The 12450-nt window shown below is 37.6% G+C and overlaps 2 protein-coding genes across 2 annotated transcripts; one reads left to right on the top strand and one right to left on the bottom strand.

Annotated features, from left to right (window-relative positions):
* LOC119193396 (V-type proton ATPase subunit S1-like) lies at positions 1-4429 on the top strand (the record flags this gene model as incomplete). Its single annotated transcript, XM_037446990.1, is given in 3 exon segments — positions 1-570; positions 1974-2134; positions 2483-4429. Coding segments are annotated over 3 exon segments (950 nt in total), but the record flags the coding sequence as incomplete, so codon positions are not given.
* A 1837-nt stretch (positions 4430-6266) lies between these two features.
* LOC115454789 (phenoloxidase-activating factor 2) lies at positions 6267-10381 on the bottom strand. The gene is made up of 8 exons (XM_037446991.1): positions 10183-10381; positions 9702-9819; positions 8838-8946; positions 7894-8003; positions 7558-7775; positions 6931-7115; positions 6675-6839; positions 6267-6571 (listed from the first exon to the last, which is right to left on the bottom strand). Exons 1-8 carry the CDS (start codon positions 10355-10357, stop codon positions 6413-6415), a joined length of 1239 nt encoding a protein of 412 aa, XP_037302888.1. The 5' UTR covers positions 10358-10381; the 3' UTR covers positions 6267-6412.
* Positions 10382-12450: the final 2069 nt, after the last annotated feature.

Below are 12450 nucleotides of genomic sequence, written 5' to 3'. Positions count from 1 at the left end.
AGGGTGAGTCCTCATTCCCCTTCTTGCAATCGTTCTTATCGAACTCACTGTACCTGCCCTCCGTGGACGACGCCTACCGAGTCCTTAACGAGGCGAATGACAAAGCTCTCCGTGTGAGGTTGTCTGAAAATGGGCTGACGGCAGACATTGAAGATGAGAACAACAAAGTGGTGTTCATCGTCCTCAGCGACGCTAAGGACGGCGAGTCACGATACGACATGCTGCGCCGCCACAACGACTTCATGGAAGAACAGTTCTCTAAGTTCGAAGGAAATAATGTCATCGGTCTGTACACTGCCAGGAAACCCGCATGGATCATTCCAGAGTCGCACTTCCGCGTGCGTCGCCAGGCTCCCGCCGTCAACGTGAGCACTCCAGACTACTTTATGGATGGGCTCCGTTTGTATGCTAAGGAAATCACTGTCTCTCACGGAAACACAACCAATGTGCTCAGCGGCTTCTCATCCGGCCCCAGTGCATTCAATGGCACTACCATGAACACCACAATGCACTTTGAGCAAGCCAGCCTCACTCTGAACTTCCAACAGGCTGGCGGATACTGGTTCTTTGGTAAGTACATTATAATTTGTTTTTTATATTTCTTTGCTAGTTTTTTATATTGATAAGAGAACTCTCCCAAATTTATGATGAGTATTCTATTTTTTTTAAGTATAGTATTCAAGGAATAAACAATTAAAAGTTAAATAAATATGTATGTTATACAATCAATCAATAAATATTTTTGTGTTTAAGATCTGTCAATTCTATCTATGTTCTTAAGATATATTTTGTAAGAAATTTGTATAACAGTATGTGAATTAAATCTACTGATCATGAAATTCCCAGGGTTACATAAGTTACAAAATACAATATACACAGTATGCGACTGGATAGACTTTTAATTGAATTTTGTGAACTGGAGGGTGAATAAATTGTTATTACTAGTGTTTGGGGCTCTCGCCGTTGACGATGCCCTGTAGTAGTTGTGTGTTTGTTGTAGGCCAAAATAGTTAACGCCAAACCACTTTGAAGCTTAAGAGTTTATTGTAAATAAAGATATACATTTAGTAATCTGAGTCGCACGTTTGTTTATAATAGTTTAGGGCGTGACGAGTGTTTTGTGACGACTGTTTTATGACTGTTTTATTTAGCACATATCGACGAATATATGTACGATAATTGCTGTATGAGCATTATTGGCTCGTACAACTAGTCATACAAGAATAGTTGTTTCATATGTGATAATGCCCAGTCTAGGTAGATGTCATATTGTCCAATTTTGCTTGTCAGCAGCAATGAGCATACACTGTTGCAGTCTTATTTTAAGGTCATTGTGCACAGTATTATAACTGTAGCTTGTTGGCACCCAATGCTAAATATTTAAAGATTACCAATAAATTAAATGAATTAAGTTGTTACTTAAAATAAAGGAAACAAATGACCTATAAGGTTTATAAAAAAATCCATTATGGAATAAGACAAAAATTAAAAGAACCATATGGTGTCATGTGACAATGTAAGTCATGTCATGTGAAACTAATTTATTTGTACTTTAAAGATTTTAAAAAAATATAATATCTATATAAAAAATCCTAATTTTGTTGTCATATCTGTGTCAAGTACAGAAAGCACTTTATACAATATTTATAAAAGCAGATTTGAATGTCTACTAAACATCATCTTATGCTAAAGATAACATCATATTTAAGTAGATTCCTCAAAGGTTTTGTTTTGAGTGTCTTTAAAGTGGTTATATAAACAAGTTCTCATGTGTTACACATTTTCTACAGCATTATTAAATATTGTTCATCATGGCAAGAATATATTAAAATAAGACAATTAAAAGCATGTTAGAAAACATTGTTCTGGGCAAGAACAAGATGGTAATAAGAAAAATGTAGATAGAAATTTTAATATTAATTTAAACAATCACTGTAATAATGTTATAACCATGTAATATTTGTAATTTGTAGATTCGGTAGATTTGGAGCAGAGTCCATCGGTCTCGGAGCATTTGTTACCCACATCGGATGTGCACGCCCTGATCGACTTCTCGTACCGCTGCAAGCAGTTTATCAGCTTCTCTAGCGTCAACGAGTCCACAGTGTACACAGTCTCATTTGAAGACATGAAAGTATGTTATTGTACAAATATTTTATTTCTAAAATTTAAAGTGCAAACTAACTTCTGTTTGGGGTTTTAAGTGTGTAGTGTGTACTGGATTTATTAGGTTTATTGGTTTTCACTTAAACTCTAATGAGTAACTAGTTTATATTTATAAACATTGGCATAGCTAGTTTTTCTCTAGGGCAGCTAGCGGAAGTAAAACTAAATAAGCTCACCAAATTCAACGACAATAGCATTAAAAGCAAGAAAAAAAATAGGACTTTTCAAATTTCCTTTTATAGGGGCTACATTTACTATTACGCTCTTTACGATGAAGCCATTCAATTGGCTAACTAATCTTATGACACATTCACAGATCCAACCATTCTTCGCGTCTTCAAACGAGAGCCAACCATTCGGCGACTCGTTCAACTGCGTCGGGTTCTTCTCTGCGCCCATCTGGGCTGGCTTGTTCGTCGTGTTCATCCTGCTGGCCATCATGTTCTACGGCGTGATGATGATGATGGACATCAGGACCATGGACCGCTTCGACGATCCCAAGGGCAAGACGATCACGATCAACGCCGCCGAGTAATAGGCAGGCGTGACACGGCGCGGTTGGGGACTTCACGGATATTATAAGCACGATCACTCGCAACAGTCGCTCACTGTAGTTAGGCACTGGGCAACACAAGCGACAAGCGGTTAACTAGAATGTTGGTTAGTTTTGGATATGCGGATGATATGTTTGTTATTGGCTGTGCGTAGACGGTTAACATTTCGTCGAACCGCTCTTAAAAAACTGCCACACAATTTAGATAATGTTCTAACTTGAAATGTACTAGAAACATCTTTGGATCCCTTTTCTCAATCATGCGTCGTGTTATGTGAATATATGGTGCAGTAGCGACCAGTAACTAACTTAAGAGCTCAAAAAATTCCAAAATATATTGAAAAGTCGTTATTTCTATATAGTATTACTGAGACCTAGATGTATGGTTGAACGCATTGCGACGTCCAGTGCTACTAATGTGGGATATGCCCTTCATACCTGGCCAAGGAAACATAATGGCACACTGTTTCGCAAGCTACTGCCCAATGCTTACGAAATTGAATGATAGTTTGTGCAGACAATCTATCTTCAAAACAGTGTTATACGAAACCACATGGAAGTTGTAGCACAGGACGCCACATTTCGTATATGGTGCCTCATAAATGCAATAGACAATATTATGATACAAATTAATAAAAACACGCCCTACGAATTCATTTCATGAATGTTTCAACATTCCGCATCATGTGAAATGAACTTCGTACAAAAAGCTATTTTGATTTTAACACAATGGAAAATATTTAGATAGGATGCTTTTATTATATACGAGATAAAAATAATATTGCTATTCCTATATATTTATTTAACTAGATTAGTATTCTTTACCGGTTATGTGCCTAAGGTCTTGAAGATGCGGGGACAGTGAATTCGACCCCCACTTTGAAATTGAGCGAAACTTTGATCCTTCCAAACGAAATTTACATGTCCCCGCATCGTAACTTGTTTAGAGAAAATAATAATTGTTAATAAATTCGAGATATTAAACAAAATATATAAAATTAGATTTATCACTTGTCTTCAGAACACGTGTACTAAGGAGTCGTTTACAATGAAGGTGGGAAACCCAGCGTTGAAGAAGTGGTGTTGCAGAACGTCATTAGTACGCATGTTCAGTAAGACACGCTTGTATTAGTACTTTATGGCCTTACTGAAGCACACGAAAGTCTGAATTTCAGTTTCACAACGATTCCATACGGAGCTTGGTTATTGCGTAGTATAAAATGTAATGTTTAACAAAATAAAATGAGTGCCCTCCATATAGTGCCAATTCAATGTGTAGATTACGATTCGAATAATATTTATGGAAATATGGAATATAAGAGAATTAAATTTGTCACACAATTGAATATTCTTCCTTTCTATTTGACCCTTTGAAGTCGTGCCGATGAATCACTTACTTAGACTGAAGTTCATATTTTTTTTTGTTTATATAACGGTAAATATTACCGAAGAATCATTTTCTGATGTGGAATACGAACGTTAACTTATGAATGCTGTTGATTGTATCCCTCCAAAACTTTACATTTCATTAATTCCTAAAGGGTCAAATCTGAGTAGTTCAGTAGGATATCCGGCGGTTGAGATGCGCGTGCGCACGTCGCCTTAGATTTAAGTGTAACAGTTCCGTTTTTTTCTTGTAAATACGATTGCTTTCGATCCCATGTATATTTTGTTGATGTTTTGATGAGTATTAAATATGTGAGATATTTACTGTTTTTTTTCTTTAAGTATGTCATTTTTGCCTATAAGTCTATGTTTCGCGTTTGTTTTTGAGGCGCAATCTGTGGCGACTGACGCTCGACATGTTGGTGACAACCAACTATAAGAGCGCAGTGAACCATGAAACAAAAGTACTGTATCGTTTATCATAAAGGGACTATTTAGCGATTTACAATTTGGTATTGCCCAGTCGGCGATGCCCACCGTCACTATATTCAAACTATTCCTCACTAGTACACCAAACTCACGGTAATCGGTTAAGCGCCCTTTATTATAGAATAACATTTAATATTTGTTTTTAATGGAATTCTCGTAATAGCTTATATTGTTTGGCTAAACCTTGCCACACCTCGGTGCCAAACACAAAACATTTGGCCAAAAACATTGTAGCCAGTGTAACTACTGGACATAATAAGATTAACATCTCATGTCTCAGGATGGCGAGCGCAGTGGAATACCAACTAATATCTACTTTGTAATTCAAAATGTTGCATGGTGATTCTACTGTTTATGGCCAGGCGTATCGCTCATTATTAGGCGAACAGCAAGCTAGTCTCGTCATTAAAAGGAAAAAAAAAAACATTATTTTTTCTTATTTAAATTTATTAGGATGAATTAATTATGTGAAGGATGCATACAGCATTAGTAAACAACATCTATGTTAATTCTTTAAAAAAATGTAGGGTGTTCAAATTTACATTATTGTAGCAAAAAGTCTTAGAATATATTGAGCACTCGATTATTACAATAGGGTATTACACTTTTTTTTTCTGAATAATAAGTGCCATTGAAATAAATTTAAATACTACATTTCAAATTTTCACGTTGCTGACGTCATCCCGACAGTAAACAGCGTTGTGCATAGGCACAGCGTTTAGGGAAAGAGGAAATTAATACAATTAAAATGCGGTACTATCTTTATCATTAGTGTATTGTTCCTGAATCTTAGAATACTAGTGTAAAATCGCCGAACAAATTGTGAATTCAAGTGCCAACTCATATAACTATGAGGAAAACTTGGTTACAACTTGCGGGAAGAGATCCAAATTAATTGTCCGAAAATTTGTATATTTCGATAATTTAGAAATAGTGAACGTAAGTATATTGCCATTTCAAGCAGTTTACTGCCTTGATGACGTCATGTCATGGCGGCACTCGTTTCGCATATTTGTAAAACAGATAAAAAAAGTCAAAACTTTGAAATGAATTTAAAAATTTAATTTATAATTTTATGAACTGAAACTACTATTTTCCGATTGCTTTTTGATTAAACTATCTTATTTATGTATTTTTGGATTCTTTCTCACATACACTAAAATGCCCTATTGATTACATAAGTTCATATTCATTTAATCTTTATATTAGTTTTACTATCGAATAACTATTTTATTTCATACAAATTCTTACTAATAATTGCCATCGAAGATTAAGTCCTTAATATTTTACTAAACCTATCTAAAATTTTCAATTTTCAAAATAACCAATTTCAGTGTTACATACGCAGGTTCGTCGAGAAATAATAAAAAGGTGTAGCTTTAGGATTGTCTCCTGCACAAGTTAAGTATTTATATAAGTTTTTTATAATTTTTACATTACAGTGTACCTTTTATTTATTACAAAACTAATAATTATGCTGAAGTGATTATTAATGTACCGTATTATTAACCGCAAAGAAACGTTTTGGTGAAATTCTCAACAATTTTAAGACCTAGCTTTGAATATTTTACGTTTCCAAACGATTCGAAAAATTATAAATAATTGGTTATTATTTACTTGACGAAATAATTTATTCTTAAATCTTAAGTATAATCTTAAACAAACTCAGACACTCCTGTAACAACCAATTTAATTCATTTATAATTCAGGTCAATAAATAATTAGAAAGTCGTTCTGGTAGAATTTTGCTGTGGACGTGTCTTCCTAATTTTTATTATTGATGTAAACGCTATAGAAGCTGAACTCCCGCGTTCGGTCTTAAAGTTCGTAAACCGTAACATCGTAGTTTACGAATAGCAGCTTGTCGTCGATCCACTCCCGCACGTTGGCCACATTCACATACACGCCGGGGGTGTCGTTGTCGTCGCACCCGCCCCACGCCATGATACCCTTCTGCACGTAGCGATCCTTCTCGTACTGCAAATTGTATGTTGGCGTATTAACTTGTATTTCTACGTAATAAAACGGGACTAATGAAGTTTATGCTCGTGGAACCTCATACATGAGTTGTGTGACATACCTCGTTAGGACAGACGAGCGGGGAGCCGCCGTCCCCCTCGCAGATGTTGCGGCCGGGTTCTCTGCCAGCGCACATGAACGACGAGTGCAGCTCGAAGAATTGCCCGAGCTGAGTCTTGCGCAGCTGGTCACGGCACGTGTTGCGGTCCACTACAGGCACTTCAATCTGTCAATATAACACAATACATTATCTACGTAGGTACGATCGATCATTAGTTATGAAATTAATGATAATAATTTTATTTCAGTATTGGTACCTTTTTCAATATAACCTGGTAGCGGCCAGCTTTGCCGAACTTGTCCTTGCCCCAACTCGAGGCGAAGCAGCGCGTGCCGGGGGTTACGAGTTCGCGGGCCTTCGGCAGGCACACCAGTCCCACGTTGGGCGCCAGATCCATCGGCGAATTAAGGAACAGCAGCGCCGCGTCGTAGAACAGGTTGCCTGAGATTAACAAACACTTAAAGGACCTGACACATTTGGTGAATGTATGTAAAATTATCTGCGTAGTGCGTAGGTAGCTGAACAAATTCAAAATTTCAAATCGCTTGTGCACCTTTTACTTATATTTGCAAATCTCACAATTACATTCGAGTAGCTGTTTGCACGCCACACTCCAGTGACATACACATTATTTGCATGTGAAATGTGCTAATGTTTTCGTTACATTGGTAACATAATGAAACTAAACTGCATTCGCGCAGGCTGAGCGCACTTTACAAGTTTTGTGAGAGTTTCAAATGGGGTGAAGCGCTGATTATTTGTTTCGGCTGACTTCTAGCGGTCAGACCGGACTTAGAGTAAAATATAGTCTAAATAAACCAGGAAAGACAGCTTATGAATTTAATATGGTCCACCGAACTAAGACTATAGTTCCGACACTCACCTTTATTAAAGTCCTTGTGAACGACAATCCGGGAGACATCGCGGTCTTGGTGGGGATAGGGCTCCTTGGCGTGTTGTGTATCCCACTCGCCGGCGCGCACGCGCAACTGCGGCCCGGACGCCACATAGTGCGCCGCCGTCAGCACCACGCTCGGGTGGATCAGTGACCCGCCGCCGACGTACTGACTGTCTGGCTCATTTTCGTTCGCCGGTTTTATCCTGAAAATTGACAAAAGTACATGATACTTATGGTGTAAGCATTTCTGGATGATGGATCTCATGTAATACCAGGTAATCTACTTTTTCGTTAATCAGCTTATGGTATTAAACAACTTACTTAAGAATCGCGACCATCCAGGGGAACTCTCCGAACTTGGTCTCGCCGTCGGTGTCGCCGGTGGTGCGGACGACTACTCCCTCAGGGTTGCGCCAGCCACAGCCTTGACGCTAGAACCAACCATGTTCTTACATTTATTAGTTAAAAATAAGTTAAATAATGTATACTTATTACTAACATATGAAATGAAACGTTTTTTTTATTCACAGCTGGAGTACAATTTGTACATCGTCTAAAAACACAGGAAGGCATATTATTAACGAAAATACAATAAGTTAGTAAGCCTACTAGCCGCGACAGTTGTAGGTTGACTAACTGAATGTCGGGCAATTACCTTGCTTTCGTCTTGCCAATATTGAGCTCAGACAACGTATCTATGTAATAAAAACATCATAGCGCCAGAGTCTCTAGTGCCATGTGCACCCTAATCCGTTCACCGATATACCATCTACAACCCTGCGATGGCCTTCTTCAGTGGCAGGGACTATGCCTAAGGTCAGTATTACTCGTTGTACTTGCTAAGACCAGCTAATTGCGCATTGTGATGTCAAACAGCCAAATGCAAATGTGTGATTTCGATTGAATATAAGTACAGTATTTTTGTCGACTATAAATGATGAGGATACAACAATATGTAAAGGACATAAGAAGATACTTAAAAAAATGTATTTTCATTGTTGTTTTCCTAATCAAGGTGAGGTCACGAGGGATGAGATAATCATAAGCATTGTGAACCTGTTCCACCGGTCGCTGTCCAGTCCTGGCGACCGAGTGAAATTAGTTCCATTGCTCATTAAATTATAGGTTTATCCTCAAAAAACTACAGAAATAAAAGACATTGTTTTTTGCGTGTTTTGTTAATGTATTAATTGATTTAAAATGCAGTTTTGTTTTTCATAGTATACTTAACATTAGTATCGAACATAATGCATTTATATTCTTACCTCGGGTTTGACGGGGTCTGGCTTGGGTATGATGGGGTCGGTGTCCGGCCTCTTCTCGGGCACCAGGCAGCATGTGTCGATGTACGATTGACAGGGACCGTCGCGGAAACTATTTCAAACAAGACTTAATATGGATCCCATGTTTCTTATACTGTAAACTGAAGACGTCTGTCTGATTTTTTTATCGCTATCGAACCTTTGAAACTGATAGATTCGCTGTTCCACCAAAAACTAAATTCGACATAACCCAAGAGTACCCACTTATTGTTATTTAAAAATGTCTGTTGAAACTAATGAATTGAATTTGTTAATTATTATCGATATTTACTTCGTCAGGTCCTCGATCTAACCGATATATCCTCCTGTTTGTTTCTGGGGATGTACAGAATTGATTTTAATAAAGAAATCGTTAGGATCTATATTCTGTATAAACGTTGAACAGAAGAAACACACAATATGTTGCCAGACCTAAGGAATAAGGAGTCCAGGGTCTTCCGCCCTGCACCTTTATGTTGTCACTCGGCTACGAAGACGACAAAATTCAAATATTATGCTACCTACTAGGTACTACTTGTATAATTATATTATTCACCTATAGACCTGAGCTCTGCAAAGAGAATAAAATAGATAGTCTTAAACATTTCCGTGGTCTTTCATAGCTCCTGAAAAATACTCTCAAACATTTATGAGGTTTAAATATGTGTGCTAAAGTAACTCACAGAAAAAAAAATAAGAAATAAATACAAATGGAATAAAAATATGTTGGTTAGCAGAACACCAAAGTGCTAAATGTTGATCATGGGAACATGGAGGAGGCAGTTATACAAACGATGTGAATAAGAGTATACTATGATGTCTATTCACCGAATGTCGATGACCCCGGTGCCGTTGATGATGATGGTGTTGTTGCTGGTGTTGCACAAGTAGTAGGTGACACACTCGCCCACCTGTCCGTCGTCCAGTGTGCACGACAAGTCGGTCGCTGTGTGAGATCAACCGCTATGTTATAAAAACTAAATTTTTTGTATTCGTATGTCAAATATATTGTACTTAATTGGATTATCCAAAAAATATGATAGACTAGGTATTGCGCGCCTTTCGCCCACGTGCAAAGCCTTTGTTGCTACAAAGAAACCTAAAGCACAGTAGCGATCTATGTCGCCGGTGCATCTGTTTGAAAAATCAGATTCAAAATTCCAATTATTTCTATTCATGTGTCAAATACACCGAATTCCGTTCAGCTGTTTCTTTTTACTTCTAACAACCAAAGTTAAACAACCAAACATTATCACAAACTGGCATTTATTTATTACTTTTCCAAATTGAAATGTTGTTATGTACTTACTATTCGCTTGCGGAACGCTGGGGATCACGGTCGATGGCGTTTCGTTGTCTATAGAAGCTTGCGTCGTGGGGCTGGTGAAGGGAACTTCGGATATCTGACGGGTACTAGACTCCAGATCTTCGGTCTGTGCGCAGGCGCACGCCAGCAAGGCGTACAATGGTAGCGTTTTGTACATCTGGGCGAAGAGTTATACCTTAAAATAATCTTTCGCTAATGTTGTTGTCAGCAGGTCTCAAGTCTCTTAACCATTAATAATATGCATGATGCATCCTTCATATTCTTACAATGACATTTATCTGTTAGAATTTAAGGAAAAATATTTTTGTTTAGATAAGGAAAATCCAAAGAACATAGGTACCTAACAACATAATCTGAATAGCAACAACAAAGATTTTTAATTTGACCAGATAAAAATATTCAATAGCGTACATAGATCGTAGCGAAGATTCTAAGGCTCCGACAAGATCACCGTGAAAGTTTTCTCCTGGCTTCAATGAAGATAACTATGGTTGTGTATTATACAAGTGTAAGTAGTATTAATATATGGCTCATTCCTACAAAATATAAACGATCTTACTCGCAACGTTAGTTTCATAGTGATAATGAAGAATATGATTTTTTATACTGGCACGGAATAGTAATCCGTGAGTGAGTGGAGTGGGGTCAATAGAAGTCGATTGACGAGAGATGATTACCCCTCGGCAGTCGACTTAATTATGCCGGCCTGTTAGAACCACATACACACATTACGCAGGCTGACCCCGGAACGCGAGACACTTACGTCGTTTATTATGTAAGTACTTTTGAAATTATGCCACTCTTATCTCCCTACTTAAATATTCGGGATTACAAAAACTATATTACGTTTTGAATTGGTGATATAATAATACTATCAGCCGTCTATTATATACTAAACCCCACAGCTGGGCACGGGCCTCCTCTCTACTACTGAGAGGGATTAGGCCTTATTCTATCTACCACGCTGGCCTAGTGCAGTTTGAAAACTTCACACACTCTCAAAATTCCTATAGGGAAATTCTCAAGTATGCACAAGTTTCCTTCACCGTTAAAGCAAGCGATCATTCACAACGAAAACACATAATTTTAGAAAAGTTAGAGGTGTGTGCCCTTGGGATTTGAACCTGCGGACATTCGTCTTGGCAGTCTGTTCCACAACCAACTAGGCTATCGCTGCTTTGGTCATATACATCTAATATTCTAAAGATTATGAATGTCTCGTCACATTTAATAAAAAAGTTGACGAATTAGAAAAAGATTAGTAGATATGGCTTTGTACAAAACAGACACACTAGAACATTTTACCTTACCTATACTGTTACTTCTTACCTTAACCCACCGTACCTAAATATAATTTTGATTGAACGTTTATATCCTGGTGTTTACAAACAGGTTATCAAGTTGTTCGGCAAGTTATCGTTTACATGATGACAAATGACTTATTACGATTGGGCCATTTTTATGTTGTTTTAATTCATTATCTTTCATTTCAAGGTACAGCAACACGTTACAATAATTCATACAGTGTATTATTCATAGGCACGTGGTAAATAGGTAGGTATCTATAAAAAAAAAGATTACGTCTTGAATGCTGACTTAACTATTCGGAAATCAAAAAAAAAAAATATTTAAAATCCTGTTAAAAGCCTACCTCGCCGTAGCGAAGGATGATTTTTTTTTTCAAAATAAACCCGAGGAAATTAAAAATTGCCTTAGTTAACATATCGCGGCCGATTTGACAGAAAACAAAAACTAGGACAAACGTAAATAAATCTAAAAGGGAAGCCGGTAGGAACCGGCCTGTTTGGACGCTTCGCCACTACTACCTCACCTAGTATAGTCATATACCCGACTTATAACCTAATCTATAATATTTATTAATCAACTACTCACACTGAAAAGCAAAGATATGCCAAGAATGTCCATTTGTAATGCGTTTCGTGTACTTGATTTTCGTGTACTTCGCGTGGTATCGATACTATCGAAAACAATCGTTTATCGCGACATCATTTTGATGATTTTCAGTCGGAATGCCGAGCCAGGACGACATCCGGCCGTCGTCTCGCAACACTCCGCACACAATAACACCCACCACGCCCAAACAGAACGACAAGCCGGATAAGAAGAAGATATTTATAGGAAAGATACCGAGATACCGCCGTTTAGGTAAGCTATAGCGTGTGCGTCAATAGAAATCGATTTTAAGACAAAATATCGATATAATAACATCTTGGAAATCTTTTATATAAA

Source organism: Manduca sexta, unplaced genomic scaffold (assembly GCF_014839805.1).
Source record: "Manduca sexta isolate Smith_Timp_Sample1 unplaced genomic scaffold, JHU_Msex_v1.0 HiC_scaffold_479, whole genome shotgun sequence".
NCBI classification, from domain to species: Eukaryota; Metazoa; Arthropoda; class Insecta; order Lepidoptera; family Sphingidae; genus Manduca; species Manduca sexta.
The sequence above is the reverse complement of the archived record's forward strand: the minus strand, read 5'-3'. Positions and strand labels throughout refer to the sequence as shown.